Genomic DNA, 27,380 nt, shown 5'->3' with positions numbered 1-27,380 from the left:
TGGCCAACACGGCACAACTTCCAAAGAATGTTCCACTAAGCAGCTCCAAGTGTCCTCCCTTCTGCAGGAAAGCGGCCTAAGATTCTCTGTGATGGTTTTTGAAATAGGTGCACAAAGTCATTAACATTCTTTTTCTCCAAGAGATGGAAACGAATTCCCCTCCCCTTGAGTGTGGGCTGGGCTTCCTGACTCACTCCTAATGAATAGAATAAAGCAGAAGTGACAGGATGTGACATCCAAGACTGGCTCATAAAAGGCATGGTGGATTCCTCTTGGCCCTCTCTTCCGTGTTACTCACTCTGGGGGAAGCCCGCTGCCCCGTCATGAGCACACCCTATGGTTCGGTCCATGTGCTGAGGAGCTGGGGCCTCCTGCCAACAGCGATGAGTGAGCGATAGTGCAAACAGGTCCTCTAGCCCCAGTCACGCTTTCAGATGAGCACAGCCCCAGCCAACATCTCGACTATAACCCCATGATCTACCCTGAGACAAGAACAACTCAGCTTAGCCCCTCTCAAATTCCTAATCCACAGAACTTGAAAGATAATAAATGCTTGTTGTTTTAAGCTGTTAAATTTTGGGGTAATTTCTTATGCAATAATAGATAACCAATACACTCTCTCTTTGGCCCTACAGTTAAAGGCCTGCTTTCCTCCCAGAAAAGGGGCCCCAGTCTCCAGTCTGCTCCAACCACCGCAGGACCCAAAGGCCAAGGCACAAAACACAGACACTAGGCCAGACTGCCTATGTGCTCACAGGCCGTTTATTTAGCCAAGAATAAGGAGGAAAGAGAGAATGAAGGGGAAAACCACATGCCCCAAGGTGGTAGACCTGAGGGTAGAAATGAACAGAAAGGTTCCTCCTCTTTCTCTTGCCTCAGACCCCAGGGAACTCCTGCTTCAGATGGGGTCTCTGCAGGTGGCTTGGGGGCCTCTAGGAGGGCTGGCAGTTGTCGGCTGGGGTCAGGATCCCCACAGGGGCAGGTCCCAGGCTTGGAATGGCTTCTGTGTACACAAAATATCTCTCTACAAAAGGCACTGGTGGGGAGATAGGGGCGGGGGCAGCAGGGAGATCACCCAATCACAGGCAGGATCCACTGTGTCCTGAATCTGGGTCCCAGTCCCCAAGACTATCCCAGCCTCCTCAGGGGCTGGGTCTCTCTGCATTCTTGTTCCTTTCCTCTCCCTTCCCTCAGCCCAGTAGTGAGCAGACAGTCAGTGGAGGGCCAGGTCAGGCCATGGAGTGGACACCCCCTCCTTGGGGCTCATGTATCTGGTGACCTCTAAGCCAAGAGCCCCAGGCGGGTAACTTTAGCCGAGAGGAAGGAGTGGATGATGAAAACCATGGTTTTGGGGCACGAATGCAGGTCCAGCTGCTGCAGGATGGATGGAGAGAAAGGTCAGGAGCTCCATCTAGCCTGGCATCCAGGAGAGCATAGCCCCCTCCCCCTCCACTCACAATCTCTCCTTCTGCGCTCCCGAAGTCCAGGAATAGGAGACTGGCACCATCGTCTGAGGACATCTGCAGCTTCTCGAAGGGCTGTCGGAGCAGCACAGCTTGAGCAGCACCTGGCTCAGCTGCCCACAGTGTGAAGCCCTTGTCAATGTGCACAGAGAGGCTGCAGGGACGGCCATTCCATGTGCAGGCTGCAGAGAGGGCACGCGGCCATGGGGAGGGCACACAGAATGGGCACAGCTGGCCCTCAGAGACCATAAGCCCTACTTCAAACCCCAACCGGCAGCTCCAAAAGTGAGGCTTGAATACCACCAGGGATGGGAGGCTCACTGTCTGTCATGCCATCTGTACACCCACTCGGCAGTGAGTCACCCCCACCCTAAAATAAGAAAGAGGGCCCACAGAAAAATTATACTCCACTTCTAGTCCCACTTCCAGCAGCACCAAAAGTGGAAAGGGGGACAGGAGGCCCACTCCTTATAAAGGCATCAGCAGATCCATCCACATCGCCCTTGGAGACCTTAGAAACCTGTAGAATTACCTAGTTAAACGTGAGTTTCAGGTAAATAATGGGTAATTTGGACATATTTATACTTTAAAAAAATTGATGTTTATCTGAAATTCAAATTTAAGTGGGTATCCTGTATTTCATTCTGGCAACCCTACTCTGAATGCCATCTCTCAAATTCTCATCAGTGGAATCACAAAGTCAAGGCAAGAAAAACCCCAAGGAAAAGAGTGTCTCCACCTACCAGGGCACCTACACACCCCAAACAGAGGGCCCTCAGAGACCCCAAATCCCATGTTCTCTCTCCCTCCTGAAGCACCCTAAAGATGGAAGCTTGAGTGTCTCTGGGGATACGAGACTCGTTACCAGAGAGGCACTCCCAGACCAACCAACCCACCTGTAGACACCTCCTGTACACCCTCAGCAGCCCGGTGACAGCCATCCACTAGCTGGCGGGTCCAGGCAGCCAGCTCCTGTGGTGACTCCACGCTGAACAGGTGAGTGTCCACACCATGGCGTGTGCCCGTGCGCAGGGCAAAGGAGAGCTCGGCATCATAGGGCACCGAACCCTTGGAAGGGCCTGAGTGTACCAGCCTGGGGCAGGGGATGGGGAGGGCAGAGGGCTAAGTAAGAGGCCTCAGGCAGCAGGGAAATAGTTCTTGGCCAAGGGCAAGTTTTGGGAAGGGACCTGTCACTCCTTCACCACCTGATGGGGGGACAGGACTTTCCAGACCAGCGCTGATTGACATATAGGAGATCATTTCCTGCCACACTCCCCCTTGCTCCCACAGCTCCAGCTGTACCAGTGTCTTCAAACACACCAAGCACACTCCTGCCTCAGCACCTCTACATATGCTGTACCCTCTGCCTAGTACACTCTTCCCTGATTATCTGCATTGCTCACTCCCTCATTTCCTTCTGACCTTTGCTCAAATGTCATCTCCTCTGAGAAGCGCTCCCTGACCTCCCTGTATAACACAGTACCCCTGCCACTCACTAGCCTTGCTTTTCATCATGGTACCAGAAATTATACTTATTAGTTTCAGTGAGTTTTTTATTGTCTTTTTCACTAGAATATCACCGAGGGTACAAATTTTTATCCAATTTGTTCACTACTGTATTCCCAGCAATTAAAACAATGCCTGTCATATAGTAGGTGTGCAATAGACATGTGTAGCCAGAATTAATGAGTCACTTGATCAGGTCAGCAATCCATGACCTACTTATCCCTAGTAGGCAGCAGGCTTCTGACACATGGGCCACAGCTTAGCCCGGGGTGAGGAGACATGGGTGACAAGGGCCCAGACCCTGCTTGACTTCCACTTGCTGCGTAATTTTGGGCAACTCACTGACCCTCTCTGGGCAACAGTCGTCAGAGTTCTGAATTGTAGCTCTCTTAGCTCCTCATTCTATACTCCTCTCTCTCTTGTAGTTTCAGTCTCCTCTTGGAGCTGCTGGTGATACCTGGTCCCCCACTTTCCAGCCCTGAGCTCCAGACCTACAAGTCCCCAAACTTCCTATCTAAGCTCCCTATGCATCCCCCACACACTCTGGACTCAACTTAGCATTTTGCTCCAACCCTCTCCCTTTGTACTCTCACCCCCAGACACCAGCTCCAAGCCTCCCCGTTCATCCATTCATCTGGACACCTCACTCACCCTCCCATCTGGCAAGTGCTAAGCTGGGCTAATTTTACCACCCAAGTGTTTTTCAATGCAAATGCGGCCTTTATTCTCCATCTGCTCCCTCTCCCCACCTCCACCATCTCTCTGCAGAAGCTGCCCAGCTTCCATCCTGCCCCTCAGGTGCATTTTCCACCTGGCAGCCACAGAGATTCTTTTAAAACAACCTCAGTCACTCACTCCCAGGCTAAAACTCTTCAACTCTGCCACAACTCTTAAGATAAAGCTAACATTTTTTAACCAGGCAACAGAGGATCTGCAAAATCAAGCCCTGCCAGCTCCCCGTCTCATTTCTCTCCATTTCCTGTGTAGTTCTACATGCTGGTGATAGCACACTCCTAACTCCATGAACACACTGTAGCCCTTATGCTTCTGTGCCTTTGACTATGTTGTTCTTGCTGTATGAGGTGCTCTGCCACCCTGTCTTCAATAACAAACTTCTACTCATCTGTGGAAGTCCATCCCAAATGTCACCTGCCTGAGGCCTTCCCCCACAGGCCAGGTAGAGTTACGTGGTTCCTGCTTCTGCATTGTAAAGGCTCTTCCTAGGTCAGTGTCCCTTACCACACCTGGTGCTCCCTAAGGACAGAGGCTATGGGGTCAGCTCCCTGTCCCCCAAACCATGCAGCCCATGGTTGGGCCAAGTAAGTGTCAGTCAGTAAGTGACTGGTTGGACTTCATGTCCTTCTGCTTCAAGCCCTGTTTTACAGATGAGGAAACCGAGGCCAGGCAGAGACTAGCTTCAGACTCCCAGGGGAATAACTCAGGGCAAAATGGGGCTGAAGCCTCCCGCTTCTAAAGCCCATTGAAGTATCATCCCCTCAAGCTCTGGACGAGACACACACTCCGGCCTGCCTGTGGGTACCTGGTGGTGATGAGTGGGGCAGTCCGGGCTGGCCGGCTCAGGGCCTCACGGGTCTGGGGGAGACAGCAGTAGAGGAGCAGCTCCTTTTCAGTCAGCAGGGCCAAGGTGGGTGCTGTGCCCCCACTGGGCAGCTGCAGGGGACAAGGCAGAAGTAAAGAGGGGCAGGGAGGAGGGAGGTCAAAGGGCCAGGGTACAGAGACAATGGGAATAGAGTCAGCTCCAGGGGAGGGAAAGAGAGGGAAAAATAGGTCCCCAGCCCAGCAGGCACCTGCTCAGTCAGCCAGCCGATATGCTTGATGTCCTGGCTCCCAGCTGTACTGGTAGCTGCCAGCAGTGCCTGCAGCTCGTCCTTGACCCAGGGCATTAGAGCATTGATCTGGACTTGGATGGCAGTTGCCCATGACCTTGCACTAGCCTCATCCGTGGCCCTCAGGAAGAGGGTGTCTTGACCATCTGCTGAACAGATCTCCAGATACCTGCAGGCACAAGGGAGGCAGAGGGGGGGTTCTGTCCACTGTTGTTGCTGACCAATGGAGATCTGGCCCAAAAACCCCATCTACCACAAACCAAAAGAAACCGCAGCGGTGTCCACGGGAGAATCAGAGGGATACTCGCTGCTAGAGATCCAGCCACAGTTGGTGAGGCCTCATGGGGTATAGGGACAAGAGACTGAGGTATACACACACACAGGCACACACACACACTCAAACACATGTAACAGGGCCAAAAGATTGCTATGTGAGGATTTATTATCTAGCCTTTTTTTCCTGGTTTCTAAGGAGAAGGACTGCCTTGCTGAGCCATCTCCCAGGTTCTCCTTTGCAGAACAGAACCAAAGTAATGCACTAATTAGAAGGAAAAAATACAGAAACCAAAGAGGCTTGATAGGCCAAGTTGGTCTACATAAAAAGAGCTAGAGTAATGGAGCAGGGAAAAGGGAGGAAGATAAAAAGCCATACAGGCAAGTGTTGGGGAAGGTTTCCAGGGAGGTACTCAGGGGAATAGTGACAGGGAGGAGATTTTCAAATGTTCTGTGAGACATTAAAGGTCTACCCCCCTTTGGCCTCTCTGTAACAGATGAGGTGGGGCTGAAATAGGATGATGGCTCAGGCAACACCCACTCCAACCCCATTCACCTTTGTCTTCCCTACTGCACCTCTAGAAAGCAAACTACTTTCTTCCCCAGACTCCGTTGCAACTAGGGCTGGCCACGTCACCCAGTTCTGAATGAAAGGTAATGCTTTCCTAGATGTGGTAGTCAGTCTCCAAAACCGGCCTCCACCAAATCTATCCCTTCCTGCACACATGGTCCACTTCTCCTCTCCTTGACCTTGTGACTTAGTTCGACAAATAAAATGTGTCAGAAGTGACACTTTGGCACATTCCCAAGCCACCATGAAATCCAACTACCCTGAGGCCAACTACCCTGAGAAGAAGAATAAGCTAGCCACCCGGAAAGACCATATAGAAAGAGGAAGGCTCAGCCAGCCCCTAGCTGCTCCAACCATCCGAGCTAAGGCAGTGGACGTGGAGTAAAGCAGCCGTCTTGGACCTCCAGCCCCAGCAGACACCACATAGAGCAAAAGAACTGGCCGGCTGAGGCAGACAGGGTTGTGAGAAAAGATGAACAATTATTTTCTAAGACACTAAAATTTACGATGGTTTGTTATGCAACAGTAGAACAAAATTACAGGAGAAAACTTCCTTTCCCTTTTGCCTTCTTCATCCTGTCAGCAATATGGACACATGCTTGGAGGTGCAGCCACCATCTTGCCTCAAAGAAGAAAATACACAATAAAGGTGGCAGAGGAGCAGGCTGTCTCTGGAGCATGCCCACACCTTTCTTCCCTCTCAGGCATACAGCTTCACTTGTCCAAATCTCTAAAGATCCCCATGAGACTTGCAACAAGAGGACAGGCAGCAGCAGCGCGTCCCAGGCTTACCCCTTCGACCTGCTTCCAAGTCTCCCTTTTCTCGGACTTTTCAGTGAGCTCACAGCAGCCCTGCCATGGCTCACTTCTGTGATTGTGTCTTTTACTTCTCAGTGAATTCACACAGCCCAGCATGGCTCACTTCTTTCCTATAATATTTCTGGAGCCAAAGCAGAGCTCTGCCTAGGCTCCCTCCTGTTGTTTCTCTACCCCAAGTCCTTCCTTTATCTCACTGACCCCAGCTTTAATAAACACACTCTCAAAAAAATATTTTTTTAAAATGAATTGCAGAGGGAAAAGCTGGAAGCCTGATTCCTTGAGGGCATTCTTGAACAGTGATAGCAGGCTAAATAAACAGTTGAACCCTGGACTTTTGAAATATGTGGAAAAATAAACCACTCATTTATTTGAGCCATTACTTATTAGGATTTCTGCTACTTGCAGCCCAATGTAACCCTAAGTAAAAGTGAAATGTTTTTCATTATATTTTAGTTCCTGAATTGTGTTCCTTTGACTGAAATATTGAACTGATATGGAACCCCAGTTATATTCAAGTTACACATGTGGTTACAGATATATTTATATGGTCAAGCACATGTACATACATGCATATACACATATAAATATTAACATAAACACACAGCCATATCTATACCAATACCCTTGCAAATGCTCACACATACACACAAACACTTGCATTTACATGCCATGTACATGTGCACACATATAGAAATACATGAACAGCCCTGGCCAGGTGGCTCAGTTGGTTACAGCATCATCCTGATATACCAAGGTTATGAATTCAGTCTCCATCAGGGCACATACAAGAGGCAACCAATGAATGCATAAATAGGTGGAACAACAAACTGATGTTTCTCTCTCTCTCTCTCTCTCTTTACTTCTCTCCTTTTCTTTCTCTCTCGCTCTAAAATCAATAAAGAAGTCTTTAAAAAAAAAAGAAAGGAATATATGTACACACATGCTTCAGATGATGTCCAAGTTCAGGCTGGAAATCACGATTAACCTAAGGTTCTAGGAGTTTCAGGAAGGACTAACACCACGTCATCTTCACTCAACACAAAAGGCCCCTTTGGTGGAACATCTGTAAGTGAATTGCCTCATGGGGGCAGAGTAGGGCTACATCATCAAGTAGGGTCAGGAGATTTGGATGCTGAACATTAATTGGCCCTCCAGGCCAACGTTGGGTATTTGACTGACATTGAACCTTGGACACAACTAGGACCCACAGCACAGGCTCTTATGCCATACATACACCATGCCCAATACGGCATACCCCACTGGATCAACGTGCACTCCATTCAACCACTACCATCACTCAGGCACCTGCAGCTTCTAAAGCAGAGAGGCCTACCTAGAGAGAGCCAAGTCCCATCCCTTCCTGGTTGTGTGCTTAACCTTGGGTAGTTTACTTCCACTCTTTGTCCTCATCTAATAAATAGGGTAAAATAATAGGACTTTGCTCATAGGGTCGCTGTGAGAGTTAAATAAAATTGCATGTGATAAACACAATAATGTTGGCTGGTATCAATGATATCATCATTGAACTTTTAAGGGCTGTTCAGATGTGAAGGATGATAACCTTCCATGGCCCTGACACAAATGTTACCAGACATCTCAGAACCTCAGCAAAGTTGGAAGAGACTTGAAAGGATTACTGAGTCCAGTGACCTTAGTTCACAATGGGGAATCTAAAGGTCAGTGAGGAAAGGAGACTAAGTTCAAGGAGAACCAGGACTGGAATCCAGGGCTCTCCACAGACCAAGTTCCTCCTCAGATGTGAACTTCCCAGAGTAAGGAGAGAAAAGCAAAGCACACCCTCAACCCCATAACTTCACTCTTGCACCCATTCAACAAACATTTCTTAAGCACCTACCATGTTCAAGCATTGTATCTTTCCTTTGGCCCCACCACCTAACAATATCAGGGCATGGCTGTCTGAGGTGCTCCCCACACAAAGCTTACCTGGGCTCCGGGTCACTGGGGGTACACCTCCTCGAGACATATGCCATCTTCAAAGACATGTGTTTGGTATCGTTGAGGTCTCGGGGTGGGGGGCCAGGGGAGGAAGGCTGCCGCTGAAGGGGTGAGGCAGGAGGTGAGTCCCAGCCAACCGAGGTCCCGCTGGCAGAGTTCTTGAAATGTGGTGAGACCTCCTTCATGTACTTGACTGGTCAGGGGACAGGTCAGCAGTTACCACTGTGACATGGGCCCTCATGAAGCACACACCACAATTTTCACTAATTCATTAATTGTTTAATCTATGTCTAATATCACTATCCTCCTCTAGGTTAAAGTCTCTGACTTTATGGTAGAAAATACTAGACGCATTCCAACATCCATTCTCTCATTTTTCCTCTGGTTTGTAGACACAGGGCCACCTAGAAAACTACATTTCCAAGCCTCCTTTGCAGCTAGGTGTGACCATGTGACTAAGTTCTAACCAAGTAAGTAGAAGAGTTTGTACATTTGGGGTGGCTGCTTAAAGGTAATGGCCAACAGCTGCAGCAAGGCAGTAAAAAAGCCCCGAGATGTGAGTCAGGAGATGTGACTGTGCTGCCACTGTCCCATTGTCTGCCTCTATCTCTTCGGTCTTCTCATCTGCAAAAAGGAGGGGTTAAATGAGATAGTCCTAATTGTCCTCCAATATAGTGATAGCCTCCCAACTTAAGACTTCATTTTTCAGGCTCTCTTGCAGCTATATAAGTGCTCATGTGAACAAGTCTGGCCAATAAGATGAGCGCAGAAGGGATGTGTGTGACAATCAAGTTCTGTCTATTAAAGAAAGGGGCATACCCTTTCTTCCCCCTTCTTTTCCCCTGGCAGGGTTGAGTTGGCTGGAATATAGATGGGTGAAGTGCCATCTTGACTATGATAACATGAGCCACACTGACCATGTCCTCCAAGGAAGGCTGACCAACAAAACAGAAATAAATGGATGCTGACACTTTAGACATGTCATGTCAGATTTGGCCTGTTACCTAAGAAAGCAAGGAGCCATAGTATGCTGTGGGTTTCTTGTCATAGCAGCATAGCTTGCACCCTAACCAATATAGGTGTCTAGGGGTTCTTAGCTACGACCAATCATCACTGAGTATAGTGGACACCTTCTAGAATAGCATTGTCCAACAGAGCTTTCTGTGATTATGTACATGTTCTATATATACACTGTGGCTAGCACAGCAAGGAGTTGCACTTTTTATTTTGAGTCAGGCAAGGTCCCTGCCTTCACAGTCCTTGCAGCCTAGTGAGGCACACAGACCTCCATACAGACACAGGGGATAGGCTTTCTTTTTAATTTTTTTTTAAGATTTTACTTATGTTTAGAGAGAGGGGGAGCAAGGGAGAAAGAAAGGAAGAGAAACATCAATGTGTGGTTGCCTCTTGAGTACCCACTACTGTAACCCAGGCATGTGCCCTGACTGGGAATTGACTGGCAACGCTTTGGTTCGCAGGCCGGCGCTCAATCCACTGAGCCACAGCAGCCAGGATGCTTTTTATTTAATTTTAATTAATTTAAAATTAAATTCAAATAGTCAGATAGAGCTAATGGTGACCATGTATTGTACAGTACAGTTCTAGAACAGCAGTCCAGATCTACTTCTCTGTCCAACTGACCCATAAAGTCGTGTTATGATACGTGGTTCCTCTTTCCTAGCTATGCTAGCTAGACCAGGGGTGAACACCTGACCCACACTTGGCTTCCCAAATTGAGACTGGGAGACATTCTAGACTGGAATCTTGAGCAAATTTGCTATGGAGGTCAGCCACCTTCTGCTGTGGGGTCAAAGAAGAGGGAAAAGCTGGTTATGAGAGAAAATCAGTGGAGATGCATGCTGAGAAACAGAGTTTGGAATGCCTTGACAGGCACCTGCTAATGTTCCAGTTTCTGATACTCGTCCTTTAAAAAGTCAGGCTGCCATGTCAACAGAAGTTATGATGTTCGCAATCCAAAAAGTCTTGATCGGGGCCTGGATCCCATGCTTTTCTAGAAAAGGAAGATCTCACTAACACAGCAGCTGAAAGTGAAAGGTAATGAGGACAGGGTTGAGCTGAGAACGTCTTGGTGAGAAGAGAGGAGTCGGGGGGGGGGGCCGTTGAGCACCTGCTCTGTGCCAGGTATTGGACTGGACCTAGGTAGGACTGTACATCAAGATGATAAAAAGACTTGCACTGCCACTTCTTTATCCCTTGCTCTTGGAATACATCATGAATCGATCATAGTGTTCTACAGCAGCCATTACCAATCAATTGAGGCTGATTGGTAATCAAACATCTTGGTCACTCTTGCTATATACATTAGGTAAGTCTGGCTGCAAATAATAGAATGTATGATAACAATGTCTTAAGCAATAAAGATATTTATAATTTCACATAACAGTAAGTCTAGAGGAAGGCAATCTCAGGATGGCTTCAGTGGCTCAGTGACACCAGATTTGGGGTGAGCCTCTCTGCCACTCTCTTGGCCCTCCCCTCATGACCACAAAATGGCTGCCACAGCTCAAGACAATCGACAAAACCCAAAGTAGGAAGAGAGGAGACAAAGAAAGGGTTGTCATCCTGACTGGTGCGGCTCAGTGGATTGGGCGCCGACCTGTGAACCAAAGGGTTGCTGGTTCAATTCCCAGTCAGGGCACATGCCTGGGTTGCAGGCCGGGTCCCCAGTTGGGAGCGTGAGAGACACAACTGATGGGTGTATCTCTCATACATCAGTGTTTCTCCCCCTTTCTTTCTCCCTTCCTTCCCCTCTTTCTAAAAATAAGTAAATAAAAATTAAAAAAATAAAGGAAAAGTGTTGTCTCCTAACACCTCCCTCTTATCAGAGAGGTAAACATCTCCATGAAGCCCTAGTGGCCCAAGTGGGTTGCAGGCCCACTTCTAACACAGTCATTACCAAAAGGGAATAGTCATGACTTAGATCAATTGCAATTCAGCCTCTGGGACTGAGCACATTTCTACCCAATAAAAGCAGGCTTCTCTTAACAACGAAGGGGAAATGGTAGGCAGGCAACCAATAGTGTCTGCCACATGTGCCCTGGCATCTGGACTGTTCCCAATTCTCATGAGCAGCAGTGTCCTCACCTCTAAAATGAGCTACCAGGAAGACAATCTGTATATCAAGGTGTTTAAAAGACTTGCCCAAGCACTAGTCTGTCTTCCCCCAGCCAGGCTGTCCGATCTGCTGCCCTACTAAAAGGTGTCTATCCCTGCTAGTCCTTAGCCAGGCTCCCTTCCTCTCCCCTCTGCCACCTGGCTTGCTAGACATCTGAGGTCTGCAGTCAAGACCCAACCAGTATGCTCTGACTGTGAATGGACAAGCCAGGATGGGGTGAGGAAGCAGTTCTTGGCCCAGCTCCCTGAAAAAAAAAAAAAAAAAAAAAAAAAACCAGATAAGCTATTTCTGTCACAGGAGACTGTCCTTGGAGGCTCAGATAGGAACCAAGGCAAACAGGGGTGAAAGTGAGAGGGAATTAGAAATGTCTGGGGGGTTGGAAGAGAAATTATGTTGAAAATAAGAGCAGGTTTCTGTGAGAGAACTAAGCCTAGGCCCAAAGTTTGGGTGGACTAGGACTACAAATGACTCATCCTCATCACTACAGCAATGACTTACCCCAAGACTGAATATTGGATTGTGTCTCAAGGGGTGACAGAGGTGGGATACATCACAGTCTACCTGACATTCAAACCAACCCCCTGCCCTTTTCTCCTTGCTAACAGAACCCTGAGCCCCATAGGCTGGGCTTCCTTACAACACAAGTGGAGAATCTTGATTAGCCAAAGATACTCATGATCATTCCATCCCTCTTGCTTGTGATTGGTTTAGAAAGAGGCAGGTGATACAGTTCTGGACAATGAGATATAAGGAAAGTACACTCCTTTCTTTCCTCTCCTCTAGCCTTTAGAAGTTGCTGGAAGGAAAACTGGTCCTAAGGCAATGATAGTCACTTTTTGACCACAAGGGTTGGGGTCCACACACTGAGAATGGTGAGGCTTTAGATGAGGCACCCTGAAGCCAGGTTACCTTTAGGTATTCTGGAAAAAAACCCCCACACTTTCTTCAATGTTTAAAACCCTTTGAATTGGGTTTCTGTCACTTGCAGACAAAAGCATCCTGACTAACAGAGCCCCCACCCCCACCCAGGGGTGCAATTGATCTCCCTGCTATAACTAGTCATGCCCCTACCCTGCTCAAAGCCCTGCTCTGGCTCCCCTTTACCCTTCATCCAACTTCAAGGCTCTCCAGAACCTAGCCCTGCCTACCTCTTTGGTTTTACCTCTTGCCACAGTCCTCATTTCACCATAGAGTAGTCCAATCATACCGATCTCCTGGGAGTTCTCAGAAGCTTTTTCTTTCTTTTCTCTTCTGTTCTCTTTTCTCTTTTCTTTTCTTTTCTTTTTTCTTTTCTTCCTTCCTTCTTTCCTTTCCTTTCTTCCCTCTCTCTCTCTTTCTTTCTTAGCTTCCAACCTTTCACATCTTTGAAAATGCAATTACCTTTGCACAGAATACCCTTAATACATCATTTGGAGATAAGCACTTTTGGTTTTGAATTCCACCTCCAGCACTGTCTAGCCGTGGGACCATGGACAAGGTAATTCACCTCCCTGGTACTTGAAATGCTAGTCTATAAAAGAATGACAATGTCATTCTCCAGAGTCCTCTAGGGAGTTACTAGAGAACTCTGGAGTGAGGCAGGCTTGGGGTTAAGTTCCTGGCTCTGTGACCTTGGACAAGTGATTTGACTTTCTGTGAGCCTCTATCTTCTCATCTTTATAATGGAAGCAAAATATACCTACTGCCCAGCATATTGAGATTCAGTACCTGAAAGGCACTTTGCCCCACCTGGCATAGAATAGGTCTTCAATAAACAGTAGTATGGTTATTATTTCTGTGGCTGTTCTCAGTGTAACAGTATACGGGGACAGATACACAGTGTGGTGAAAGACAGACAAAGATTTAATTCCAATACCTCAGAGAGATGTTAGAATTAAATGAGATGATGCAAAATATGTGGCACAGGTTAGGGACTCAAGAAATATGAATTTCTTACCTATCAGCCACCCCTCCCCACACTTCTCAGAACTCTGTTGTTATTTTGTGTGTTGGGTTGTCTCTCCTACCAACATGGGAACTCCTAGAGGACAGAAACTGGGCTTGATTCAAACCCAGAGTCAGTTTCTGTGACTGGAGAAATGAATGTCAGTGCAGAACAGGTTCATTCAGCAGGAGAAAGGACAGGCCAGGAGGTCCCAGCTCAGCTCAAACATCACCCCTCTAGGTAGCCTTCCCAGACACCCATGCTGGATCCACCAAAGCCATCACCATGCAATTCCCTAGAGCCCACTCCCCTCCGTCTGTGTGGAGATCTGTTCCTCCACCAGACTGGGAGCACTGTGAGGGTGGGGACCCCATCTGACTCATCTGTGTCCCCAGAATGCAGCAGGGATCTCCTATGGTACGTGTTCCACAAATGAACATTTGTCAACTTCTAAGCCAGAGAAACCGCTAGAGCCCCTGCACACTCAAGCTGTCCCAGAACTATAAATGGACAGCACACCAGCTGGTGCCCAAAACAGGGCTTGGATTTCACAAACTAATCAGCCTGTCCCAGAGCAGGGGTGAGGTCCTAGGGGCCCCAGAGAGTGACCATAAATAGCCCAGTTCTGGGGCCTCCTCTCCGCTCTGATTTCTACCTGAGTCACCCTACCAAGCAGGGCAAAGCTGCCCAGAGGCAGTGGACTGAAAAGCTGAGGGCATGACTGTGGCCCTGTGGCCAGCATTCTTGAGACTCCACGGATAGACCCAGTTGGTACCCACATCCTCCCCAGCCAAGCTCCTGGCCCAGGAGCCTGATAAAGCAGTGACAAGTGGGCCCTTCCTCCTCAGGGAAGCCGAGACAGACACAAACACTGCCCATTCCAGAGGCCCCGATTCCGGGCTCTGCCAAGGAGACAAGCCAGGGCCCAGGCCCGGCCCCAAAGACTCAGGAATAGGTTCCACTAAAAACACAAGGAACAGACAAGGCAGGATCATTTGCCTGGCCCAGGACAACTGGGAAGGAACATATGTGTTGCAAAGAAAAGGGAATATATCTGTTTTGGATCAATACAGTATCCTCAGTACTTATCCCAGTGCTCAATAAATTATCTCAGTTTCTGACTGAATATCTTGGCTTTGAGTCTTGGCCGAAGACTGTCCTCTAAGCTCAAGCTGTTCGTTGTCCGTTCAATGGGTGACCACTTACCAGCCCCCGCCTGAAATGGCACAATCTATCCACTTGTTTACTAGTCTTTGGCCTTTCTCCTCCAACCAAAATGGCAGTCCCATGAGGGTTGGGACCTGTTTTCTTGTTTAGTAAGGTATCCCCAGCATCTAGAAGAGTACCTGACATCTACTAGGTAATCAGTAAATAAAAACATTTGTTAAATGAATGAATATTGACAGGCCTGGAGCTTCTTAGCCTGGAGAGACCATGTAGAATTAAACTCAAGTGAGGCAGGCTTGGGGTTAAGTTCCTTGCTCTGTGACCTTGGACAAGTGATTTGACTTTCTGTGAGCCTCTATCTTCTCATCTTTATAATGGGAGCAAAATATATCTACTGCCCAGCGTATTGAGATTCAGTATCTGAAAGGCACTTTGCCCCACCTGGCATAGAATAGGTCTTCAATAAACAGTAGTATGGTTATTATTTCTGGGGCTGTTCTTAGTGTAACAGTATACAGGGACAGATACACAATGTGGTGACAGACAAAGATTTCAATCCAGGCCATGTCACTTGCTCTCTGGTCTTAGCAAGTCCCAAGGGGGTCCCTCTGAGCCTCAATTTCTTTGCCTATATAACGAGCACTGATACACCAGCTCTCTGAGTTAGATACTATAATGATTCAAGTCCAGGCTGCCCACCCTGCCACCCAGGATGGTACAGAGTGGACATGGAATCACAACAGGCTCTAGAAGGGATGACCTTTAAAGTCCTGCTGGTCTAGCTAGGCTGGACTATAAATAGTTCGAGACTCTGGCAGGCCCTGCAGCAGGACTGATCAACAGAGTCTAGGTTGCCACACTCTGGAGCAAAAACATCTCACCTCACCACACCCTTGCACAGCGTGGGACACCGCCTAAGATCCTAAAGGCTCATGAACTCTTTGACCTAACAATACCCCTTTGCAGGAGCCCTGCTTCAGATTAATGCTCATAGGTGCACAGAGGTCACAGCACACTGTCGTCTGTTCAAGGGGCGAGGAACAACTAGGAAGTCCATGGGTAAGGGCTGCTAAATACAAAATACAAGCATCCTGACTCAGTCTTGTTCATGGCTATATCACCAGTGTCTACACTGAGTCCCAGCACAGAGACGGGGGCTCAATAAATATTTGTGAAATGAATGTACAAATCTCAATAATGGGATGTTATACAATCATTAAAAAGAATGAGCCCTGTCTGGGTAGCTCAGTTGGTCAGAGCTTCATCCCGATACACCAAGGTTGTGGGTTTGATCCCCTGTCGGGGCACGTATAAGAATCAATCGGTGAATGTATTAAGTGGAACAACAAATCGATGACTCTCTCCCCCCATGTGTATTGAGTTGGAAATATGTCTTCAACTTGTTAAATAATAAAAACAAATGTGGAGCCCTGACTGGTATGGCTCAGTGGATTGAGTGTCAGCCTGTGAACCAAAAGGTTGCCAGTTCAATTCCCAGTCAGGGTGCATGCCTGTGTTGTGGGCCAGGTCCCCAGTTGGAGCATCCAAGAGGCAACCTATCAATGCATCTCTCTCAATCAGTGTTTCTCTCCCTCTCTTTCTCCCTCCCTCTCTCTAAAAATAAAAAAAAATTAAATAAAATAAAATTTTAAAAATGTGGAGCCCCGGCTGGTGTGGCTCAGTGGATTGAGCACCAGCCTGCAAACCAAGAGGTTGCTGGTTTGATTCCTGGTTAGGGCACATGCCTGAGTTGTGGGCCAGGTCCCTGGTGGGGGATGAGTGAGACGCAACCAATCAATGTTTCTCTAGTACACTGATGTTTCTCCTCCTCTCTTTGTCCCTCCTTTCTCCTCTATCTGAAAATAAATAAATAAAATCTTTAAAACAAAACAAAGAAAAAAATGTGGAAACTTTCTAGAAGAATGTGAAAATATCAACAGTTGTTATCCCTATGAAAAGATGATTGCTTTACACTCTCCTGGGATTTTTTAATAAGCATATATTACTTTTACATTTTTTTAATCTTGTTTTTAAATATATATATTTACCACCACATTCCAGTCATCTAAGCCAGGATTCAGGGATGAGGCCCTCATCAACCCTTCTAGAAGCAAAAGGTTCTAAGATCTTGGAAAGAAGTACTCATGGAGCTCCTACTATGTACCAAGCACCAAGCTCAACTCTCACAAACACATCTTCAACTAATTGCACCATTGCAATGAAATGGATCTGTGTCCTTATTGAACAGTTGAATAAATTGAATAAACAGAGTCTCAAATGGGTTAAATGACTTGCACTGCAGTATAAACATTTAAGAACATGGGTTTTTGCATCTGACAGATCTGAGCTCAAATTCCATTTCTCTTGCTGTGCGACCTTGGGCAAGTAGCTTCACCTCTCTGAGTTTCATTGTTCTCATATGCACAATGGGATTAATAATATACCTAATTCACAGGGTGGTTTTGAGAAATCATTGAGATAACATATGGAAGGCACCTAGCACAGTGCCTAGCACATTGTAAATATTCCATGAAGAGCAGACACTACCATCACTATAATAATCATATTATCATTATTATTTCCTTTACCATCAGCAGCAGCCAGGCTCACAGAGCTAATTAAGGCCAGAACCCCCTCCAGAGCCCTACAGGAGTTTTAATCAAGATCCAGGGAACAGGCCAAGGCTGCATTAAGCCAAAGTTTGCCTGTGGGGAGTCACACGGCCCAAAGCTGTGCGTGTGTGTGCGGTGTGTGTGTGTAGCCAAATTATGTTCCCTTGAAAACAATGATTAGAACAACAGGTCTTTGCAGTCATGGGAGGACTGGACCGGAGCAACATTCATGACTCTGGTCCTAGGACAAGAGTCCCACAGGCACCTCAGGAGCATGGCATCACTTGGCAAAGCTGACGCGGGTGACCTCAGATTAGATTCAGTCATTAATAACATCCCATTTTTGATGGTGGTGATGTACTGAGCCAAATTTGGGCAGGGCACCTGGCAGCATCCATCTCCCAGGGGAGAAGTCGGCAGGAGCCTGGACTTGGAGTTATAAGAACTCATGACAGAAATTCTCAGGAGTCAGTCATGCCCAGCTTGAGCCTTCCGCCCCTTCTGAAACATTTAGGGAAGTAAACTGCAACTGACAAGGTTAAAGATAGAGTAGAAAATGTCAGAGATGTACACTACTGATTATTCCCCAAACACTCACCAAGATCTAATATGCGCTGGGCTCAGCGCCAGGCCTGGGGCTGAGACAAACTGCACATGATTCCTGCCCTCTAAGGCCTCTGAGTTTACTGAAGAAAACAATAACGCTGCTGATACTGATGTGATGATAATAAAGGTTGACTTTTATTGAATGCTTACCATTTGGAAGACATTGTGCTATGCACTTCAAACACATTGTCTCATCCTTATAAAGAGCACATAAAATAAATAACTAAGTGTTTACAGTGGGCACTGGCCTCAACACATTACATGCACCTTACATATATATTTTTTTAATTTTTATAAGAGTTTTTTTTGAGCCAAACTGGCAACACATGCTGGACAGCAAGATCTCAAATTCTCCATGTACTATTTTTTTAATATTTTATGTAATTCTGATTCATTTTATTTTTGTTTACTTATTTATTTTATTTTTATTATTATTATTTTTTAAAGATTTTATTTATTTATTTCTAGAGAGGGGGGAGGAGAGGGAGAGAAACATCAATGTGCAGTTGCCTTTTGCATGCCCCAACTGGAGACCTGGCCCACAACACAGGCATGTGCCCTGACTGGGAATCGAACCGATGACCCTCTGCTTCACAGTTCATTGCTCAATCTGCTGAGCCACGCCTGCCAGGGCTCCACATATTATTTTTCAATCTTGCAAATAACCATACAAGGCAGATATTATTCAAGGCTGAGGCAATAGTGGCCTCTGCAGCCAGACAGACCTTGGTTTGAATTCTGAGTTTGCCAATTCATTGGTTGTATGACTTGAATAAAGTTGTTTATTCTCAACAAAGCTTGGTGACTGTAACACAGGGATTAAAAGCAATCCCTATTACTGTATGTTCCTTTTATATACACATTAACTCTATTCCAGCATCTTTTTAAAGTTATGTGGATGTACTTTCCTTTTGTACAAAGTACCAAAGTTAATTTTATTAATTTTTACTGTTCTTTAGTATTATTTTTTTAATGTACCACAGGCTCAGTATTGCCCATCTCGCCAGCTACACTGGGGGTGGAGAGAGGGGAGGCATTTGGCTATCTCCTCTTTTCCCGCAGGCCTGTTCTTCAAGGGCCCAGCTAGCTCTGCTCCAGGTCTGTGCACACAGTGGGCCTCTCTAAGCAGCAGCAGGAGGTGTGTTGGCTGCCAACTTGGGCCCAGACTCTGCTCACAAACACATCCCTGTGACTGAGAACAGGCTCAAGACATTTGTGCAAACCGCTGACGTCACAGAAGAAAAGGTCCAGGAGGCAGGCTGGGGTTGCTGATACCCAGCTGGGCCCCTGACTTAGGCCAGAGAAGTAGATACCTGGCTGGCACCCACAGTTCGCCATGACTTCTGTTCTTCTAGGCCATTCTCAGGGAGCTCTGTACCCATCAAGACCCAGGCCTCAGGAAAGATGCCCAGCTGCCCTGCCAAGTTCTCATACAAAGGACAGGCCCCTTGGAGGCAGCCTTCTGAGTAGGATGGAGGCAGGGAAGTTCTAAACAATGTGGCCAGTGATTGGGTTCTAGCAAAGAACCCGGGCCCAGACAGGCTTCCAAGAACACTGGCTCCAGACTCAGGCCACTGCCCAGCCCCTTAGCTTCTCCAGACTCCTCCAAATCTCAAAGATCAGACACAATTCAGGATCTTAGCTCCCTCACGTCCTCAGGCTTCTCAGATCATCCATGCAACTCAAAGATTCTTGACCCCGGTACCCACCCCAACCCTTATCCCTTTGCTGCCTTCCGAAACCTCCTTCCATAAGCCTGCTGGGCCAGGAAAAGCAGCTCAAAAAAGACTTCATCTAAGAAAAAGCTGGGGAAAATTAACAAGGCCACAACCTCCAGATTCTTCCTCTTACCCACACCTGCTTAGATCAAACCATCTCCCTCCCGTTCATGACTCCAGTCTCCTCATTGCCATTCTGCATCTATCGGTGCCTCCCTCCAAACCAGACTGATGCTGCTAAAGTCCAGAGCTGACTGTGCCAGCCCCTGCTGAGAACCTTTTAATGGTTCTTTCTTTCCCTCCAGAGAAAGTCCAATTCCTTTAGCCTGGCATTCAAGGCCCTGCAGGATCTGTCAGTCTGGTTAGCCTCCTCTTTCCACTTCCTTCCTCACAGCATAGCTCAGGGAAAGCTGAATTACTTCCAAGGCAAGTCCCCAGGTAAGTGAAGTCACTTCACCCCTCTATGGTTTTGTTCACACAGCTCTCCTGCCTGTAATGCCCTTCCTCCACCCTCTATACATGTCTGCTTATTGTTCATAAAGTGCTAGCATCCTGTCCCCCAGAAGTCTTTCCTAACCACCCAGAGAGAAGTGGCCACTTCCTGCTCCAATCCGTGGGCGGACCCTATCTCGGCACCTGTGACATGTTGGTGATCTAAAGGTTTGCTCAGCTATGAGACTGAGAGTGCCCTCGAATCCACCGGATAGAGAGAGCAGCACAAAGGGAGGGCAGAGAGAAACCAGAGGAGGGCTCTCATCCAAAAGGGAGGAATAATAAATGACTTTATGTCAATAAGTCTGATAGTTTGGATGAAATGGACAAAGTCTTTGAAAGACATAAACTGTGAAAACTCATTCAAGAAAAAAAATAGAAAAAGGATTCATGGACATGGACAACAGGATGGTGATTGCAGGGGAGAAGGAGGTATAAGAGGGATAAGCAGTAATGGAAAAAAATACAATAAAGTAAGTGGAGGGGGGAAAAGTAAAAATATAATAAAATAAAGTTATTGTAGTATTGAAAAAATACACCCTCTAAGTCCCCCTATTAAAGACATAAAAATCAGCCTTGGCCGGGTTGCTCAGTTGGTTACAGCATGGTCTGGATACGCCAAGGTTGCAGGTTCCATCCCCTGTTAGGGCACATACAAGAAGCAATCAAGAAATGCATAAATAAGTGGAACAAAAGGTTGGTGTTTCTTTCTCTCTCTCTCGTTCTCTCTCTCTCTCTCTCTCTCTCTCTCTCTCCTTCTTCCTCCCCACCTTTCCTCTCTGTCTCTCTAAACTCAATTAAAAATGTTTAATTTATAAATAAATAAATAAAGGTGGCTGGCTTCCTTGGAGAATGCTACTAAACACTTAAGGAGGAAATACTATGAATTCTATATAAATGTAATGAAACAGGAGGTGAATTACTAACATTTATAGAGTGCCTACTATGTGCCAAGTCCTGTCCTGGGCTTCAGCTGGAGGCCTGGGGCAGGGTTTACCAAGGAAAGTTCTTGCCCTCTGAAAAGTCTCAGAGAACATAAGCACTAGAGACCCTCAGTCCTGGGATGGTACACGTTACTTCTCTTCCCTGCTATATTCTTGCTAATCAACTCCAGCTCCTTTCTGCTGGTTCCAGACAAGAGCTCCCAGTCTTTCTAAATGTGGAACTCCCAGCGACCACGAGAGAAGCTGAAACTTAAAATGAAAGCTATCAGTCATCTCTGTCCCAGTCTAACCCCTGCTGATATGGAAACTGAGTTCCAGAGAAGGCAAGGGTCTTACCGAAGGCCAGAGATTCGCCACAGAGCAGACAGGATTTTAGAAACTGATTTTTAAATAGTTTGTGTGGAGGAGTCAAGTGTTTGTGTTTTATCTCTCCCACTACATGATGAGTTCCTTCAGGAGAGGACCTGGGTCTAGTTTAGCTTCTGACTCTTGTTCTGCACACTAGGTACACAGTAGGTGTCTGCAAATGTTTCTTGACTTAGAGAGGAAGGAATGGAATGAACGAGTTAGATGGAAGGTCTGGATATTAGCTCCTAAACCAGGAGGTGCTTCAAGTATCTAACACTCAGAGACGCTACCTTCTCAGAATGATCCACACTGAGAACCTAGATAGAGATATTTTCAACCTAAAGATGAGGAGCTGAGGGTCTAAGGGGGACCTCAGTGTGTATTAGAAATGTGTCTACAGTATAAATTTTGCACCCTGGCTGGTGTGGCTCGGTGGATTGAGCGCCAGCCTGAGAACCAAAGGGTCACTGCCGGTTTGATTCCCAGTCGGGGCACATGCCTGGCTTGCAGGCCAGGTCCCCAGGAGGGGTGCGTGAGAGGCAACCACACACTGATGCTTCTCTCCCTCTTTCTCCCTCCCTTCCCCTCTCTCTAAAAATAAATAAATAAAATCTTTTTAAAAAACTGTTGCCCTCTATAGACTAAACTTTCAAACAGCAGAAACTAAAAGAGCTTTTCAAGTCAACCAAAATATGACATTTTGATGAATTTCAACTGTCTCAAACTGCATTATCAGCTATAAGTATCAAAGTAATGAGGCATCAGGGAGAAAATGTCTCTTACATCCATATCATTTATGTGTGATTTTGTTATTGACCTTTGCTGTTAAAATATGATTGATGTACTTAAGCTTTTAGGGACCAATACTGCAGAGTTGGCTTTTCAAAAATATACACTGTGTATTTAAAAAGTGCACCACTATGTCTTGCCTGGTGTGGCTCAGTGTATTGAGTGCTGGCCTGTGAACCAAAATGTCACCAGTTCAATTCCCAGGCAGGGCACATGCCTGGGTTGTTGGTCAGGTCCCCAGTTGGGGGCGTGCAAGAGGCAACCACACATTGATGTTTCTCTCCCTCTTTCCTCCCTCCCTTCCCCTCTTGAAAAATAAATAAATAAATAAAATATTGAAAAATAAATAAAAAATTTTACATGCACCAGTAAGAAATAAACAAATAAATAAAAATTAAAAGTGTACCAGTAACAAATAATAATTATTAATATTATTATTATTATTATAAATAAAAAGTACACCAGTAGCATTTAAATAGATACACCTAAAATGTAAAAATAAAACAAAACTGAGAAAGAACCAAGGTCAGGACCACAAGAATGCCAAAGACCACCCAGAGACCCAGAGGCTGTTTGCTTCGGTGGCCTCTTAAGAGACCTCATAGGAGAAACAAAGGTAACCTGTCAGTATCGGCCTGGGGCTCAGGCCAGCACGGCATTCTCCATCACCCCACCACCTCCCTGTGTCTGTTCTGGGCCATGAGCCAGACACATTCCTCTGGCCCCCACAACTTCCGGAACTGGCAGCATGGAGTTTGAGGAAAGGGCTGAGCAAAGCAGAAACCTCCTGAGAGAGATGGCAAAAGGCAGATATGCAACAACCACAGCAGGAGGGCTACAACAACCAATGAGGAAACTGAGGCCCAGAGGAGGCAAAGGTCTCATCTAAGACCATACAGTGAGGGGATAGTAGAGGGGAATCTCCAAGGTTTCCCAACCAAAAAAAAAAAAACCCCACAAAAACAAACCTCTCTGATCCTTGCTGGATTTGATATTCTGCTACATAAAGGCCAAGTCCGCTCCCAAAGGAAGATGAGTCTCAGGGTTTTAGGACCCCTGAGTACCAGAAGAACCTGAACTTAAGAGCTCTTTTGGTTCCTCAGGAAAGAATCTTAGTGGTCCCACCTCTAGTCCTTTCCTCTCTCTTCCCTCGAGTCACTCACTCACCACAAAGGTAGAGAGCAGGACAGAGGAAATGAAACCTAGGTCTGTCTGGCTCTGGGCTGACTCTCCCACCCCCGCCCCTCTCAAGGCAGGTCCCCAAGTTCTGTTTCTGTTTCCAACTCTGCCCACTTCCCCGTCCCCACTGTATGAGGCCTGGGAGGTGGGGAACAACTAAACACCCTAGGTTCCCCAGTGCTTACCCTCCAGTACCACCTCTTTGCCTGTCTTCTTCAGAACCTGCACCGCCTCATCATGGGTGGCAGAGGAAAGGTCTTCCCCGTTCACGGACAGGATAGCGTCCCCCACAAAGAGGGCCTCTGTCTGGTCAGCTGCCAGGCCCTTGAAGATCTTGGAAATGAGAATAGGCATCTTGTTCTCCCGGCCTCCTGCACAGGCATAGAAAGAGGATAAAACTGAAGCAGACACTCCAACACTTGGGAGTCACGTCGAGGCAAAATTATTTGTGAAGGCCTCTTGTGGTGCCCAGGCCAGTGCTGGGAAAGCGTAGATGGGAGGGTAAAGAGAATTTCAGCAAAGAATCTTAGAAGTCTGAACAACAATTTAAAAAAAATTTTTTTAATAAAAAAAGAATCTTAGAAGTTTAAGACATTAATAGTGTTGATAAGTCATTTTCTTTCTGAAGGTTTAAAAAAAACCCTTTTACTTATAAAGACTGAAATGATTATATGCAAATTTGAACAGCTAGATTATACAAGAAATTGCTTGAAAATTCCTTTTTTGATCTCTTCCAAGAGTTGGAGTCCATTACACATGCTTCACTCTTTCTTTGGACCTGGAAAAAATATGCAATCTTTCAACAGGTGATTTATTCTTCCCTTTCCCATGTATAGAAACCCTTATGATCCTTCAAACAGTTCCATCTGGAACAAACTTTCCTCTTCTCCCCCAGCCCCAGCGGGTTCATCTTCACAGGTTCTGCAACTAGAACAGGATTAACACATGTGAGTGCTTCCTCACTGGGAAAAAGTCATTTTCTAAATTCTTAATGTAATAGTTTGGTCACTGGATCTTTTGGTCCGATGCTTTGGATGTTCAGCAGTGTTTGACTAACTTATAAGGTGCTTCTGTGAATTTTTCTTGAATATTTTGCATTTTAAGCAATTTTCCCACAGTGAGGGAAACCCACTGATATCCCATAATTTGGCATTATGATAAAATTAGCTATTGCCATGGTTTCAAGTTTCACAATCCAGGATCCAGGCTGGAAGCCAAGGCCTTAAAGTCTAGAGATTTCAAAGGCCTATCTGAATTGCATCTCTGATGCAAAAAACAACAAAAAGTTAATACATTTTACTGAATTGGTTTATTGCCAAACTCTTAAATATCCATCTAAAATAAGGAATAGCAGTTCACATGAGTGCCGCGTACCAAGTGCCAAACTGTGCTAAATGCTGTCAATGGTGTTTCATTGCGTCTCCACAACACCCCTATCACATAGACATGCTCAGTTTCCTATCAGGAAAATTGAAGTGTGGAGAGAAATGCAGAGAGAAGCCCCTTGCCCAAGGTCATCCAGCTAGTAAGTGGCAAAGCCAGTATGTATTTGAACCTAGGTTCCCAGCTTCAGAACCAATACTTATGGCAGACTGAAAGTAGGACCCTCGGATATCACACAGTGGTCCGTCTCCAAAATACTGAAGATGGGGAATAAGTGGCTCAGAGAGGGTGGTCATTATTCCAAGGTCACATAACAAATTGGTGGCAGATGCAGGATTGGAAGTCTCTCCTGACCCCCATGCAGGCCCAACAGTTTGCACATTGTACTGCACAGAGCTCGAGGCCTAGGAAAGGAAGGGGTTTCTATTTATATCTGCCCTGCTCTGCCTGAAACTGGGGACTTCAGTTCAGTGTGAAACTATGATCATTCCTGGCTGCCTGGGCTGGACTGGACCCCAGAGGGAGGGTTATCATGGCAACGACAGCCCAATCTATATATATAAGGAATTCAATGAGCCTGGTACTTCCCCTGATACTTCCTAAAAGTAACTTCACCCCCACCTGAAGTATGGCACTAGGGTGTAGCTTTATGTGACCTTGGGAAGTCCCTGCTCCTCTCTAAGTCTATTTGTCTATCTGCAAAATGGAACTCTGTATTAACTGTCAGTTCTTGCTTGACACATTAAGTGCACAATATCTAGATTAATCTGTTGCCCTATCCCATGCTGGAGTTTGGGGGTAAGGCTGGTGCCCACTCCCTGGATTCCCCATTTTCCTCTTTTATACCCCTTTGGTTGGCTACATAGGGATTTGCTCTTCCACAGGAAAGATCAACTCCCCGGGGCAGTATCTAGCGGCCTGATAATTAAGATTCAAATCCCAGCTTTGCCACTCATTGACTGTGTGTGTGATCCTGGGAAAAATCATTTCTTTTCTGAGTCTCAGTTTCTTCACCTGCAAAATAATGATTATGCTCCCTACCTATTACTACTTGTTGCCACGATGAAGAGGATTATGAGCCTAGAGTACCGAGCACAGCACCTAGCACACACCACCATCCCCGCCCCCTCACCCAGGCCAAAAGGTCTGGAAGCACAGGAACAGAGCCAGCACCAGGAAGATGGAAGAGTGCACATCCAGGATGAAACAAAGGCTGTCACCCTTTTCCAAGGCAGGCAGCACACTGCTGGGAGCTGAGCCCATGAGAAGTAATTGTGACAGGAATCGTGAACCCAACAGCTGGGGTGTGCAGGGATTTTAAGCACTACATCTAGTTGCTTTGGAAATCTCTCCTGGCCTCCATTTTCCCTCTTACCTAACAGCAATAATTAACCAGGCACCTACTATGTGCTGGCAGGGTGAGTGCTTTAGATTCCTTTTCTTATAGAAACATCACAACTCTATTATAAGCCTCGTTATATAGTTGAGGAAATTGAGGTCCAAAGATGAGAAGTGACTTGAGTTCACACAGGTGATCCTCAAATACAGACTGGTTGCACCCTAAAAAAGCTGTATTGGCAGCTGAGAGCTCACAGAGACAAACAACAATTATGTTCACCCCTCTCAATTCTGTTCAAAGTGGAGATGGTCAGATCAAGAAACTCAAACCCAGCTCTCAGCCCAAGTATACAGCATTCCTGGGTCCTCAGATTTCTAGGTCCTTTCTAGCCCCCTGTCTGTAAGCTCAGCCTGTGCCTCATCTCGATACACCCCTTTGCTTTAAACTGCAGGCCTTAACCCTAGCCCTCACCTTGTTTGTGTCTCGGGGACTCCCCCCTCCCCGCCCTAGTGACCTCCCAGGCCTCAACCCCTTTTCTCCATCCTTTGCTCTCCTGGGGGCCCCTCTTGTCCTTCATGTCCATGCAACCCCTGAGAGATAACCTCTCTCAGATCTCTGTGCTTCCACACAGAACTCCCACCCACGTGTCCTTGGTGCGTCCCCAACCCCCTCCACACCTCTGCTTTATGACTGACACCTGGGACTCTCGAAACTCTCCGACCTTGGTGCTCCGGATGCCCTCGGTTGCCTCTGTCCCCTCAAACCCCCTTACCCCCAGACAGAAGTCCTCCAACTCTATGTCCTTGGTACGCTGCCAGCCCCTGAGACCCGTGCGCCCTTGGTGCCCCCTCGCCCACCTTTGATGCTGATGCCCAGCCCGCCAGTGTCGGCCTTGCGCACAGTCACCCGGCGCCGCTGGAGCAGCAGCGCCTCGGGCAGCTGCGGGGGCGCCGCGCCCGGCTCCGCGGCGCCGTTGAGCTGCGCGGGCTCCCGCTCCCGCTGGGCGCCGGGCTCCAGGCCGGCCTCGCCGTCGGCGGGGCTCACGGTCAGCGTGTCCTCCGCCAGACTAAGCAGAACCCTCTGCCACCGCTCGCTGCCGGCCCCCGAGACCTCCCCGGTGCGCAGTTCCAGCAGCCCGGTACGCTGGGCGCGCCTGCCTGACGCCATCTTCGCCTACGAGCCCCCGGGCCGCCGCGTTCGCCCTGCCCTGCAGTGTCCGGTCCGGTCCAACGAAACGCCCAGGACAGAGGGCACCGGGGGCCCGGCTGGGCCGGCCGCCAACCTACCCCCGGCCGCTGGGGGTGGAGC

The 27,380-nt window shown here is 47.2% G+C and overlaps 1 protein-coding gene and 1 non-coding gene across 2 annotated transcripts; both read right to left on the bottom strand.

The window, feature by feature from the left end:
* Positions 1–734: 734 nt before the first annotated feature.
* Positions 735–27,380, bottom strand: SNTA1 (syntrophin alpha 1). The gene is made up of 8 exons (XM_024559508.3): positions 26,930–27,380; positions 23,536–23,721; positions 8,424–8,628; positions 4,778–4,985; positions 4,510–4,640; positions 2,360–2,556; positions 1,458–1,645; positions 735–1,374 (listed from the first exon to the last, which is right to left on the bottom strand). The coding sequence occupies exons 1-8, from the start codon at positions 27,237–27,239 to the stop codon at positions 1,282–1,284; spliced, it is 1,518 nt and encodes a 505-aa protein (XP_024415276.1). The 5' UTR covers positions 27,240–27,380; the 3' UTR covers positions 735–1,281.
* LOC112304305 (small nucleolar RNA SNORD22) lies at positions 24,198–24,318 on the bottom strand. The gene has a single exon (XR_002974748.1). It is a non-coding gene; the product is annotated as a small nucleolar RNA SNORD22 (small nucleolar RNA).

Source organism: Desmodus rotundus, chromosome 6 (assembly GCF_022682495.2).
Source record: "Desmodus rotundus isolate HL8 chromosome 6, HLdesRot8A.1, whole genome shotgun sequence".
In the NCBI taxonomy this organism is placed as follows: domain Eukaryota; kingdom Metazoa; phylum Chordata; class Mammalia; order Chiroptera; family Phyllostomidae; genus Desmodus; species Desmodus rotundus.
Note: the sequence above shows the minus strand (reverse complement) of the source record. Positions and strands in the feature narration are given on the sequence as shown.

What these genes read in the sequence shown, in the direction of transcription:
- SNTA1 (XM_024559508.3), bottom strand. Translation starts at nt 27,239, where the DNA reads ATGGCGTCAGGCAGGCGCGCCCAGCGTACCGGGCTGCTGGAACTGCGC. An exon ending in TCGGCTGGCTGACTGAGCAG is followed by an intron (nt 4,641 to 4,777) that starts GTGCCTGCTGGG and finishes TGTCCCCTGCAG; the next exon opens with CTGCCCAGTGGGGGCACAGC. An exon ending in TGTACAGGAGGTGTCTACAG is followed by an intron (nt 1,646 to 2,359) that starts GTGGGTTGGTTG and finishes CCCTCTCTGCAG; the next exon opens with CCTGCACATGGAATGGCCGT.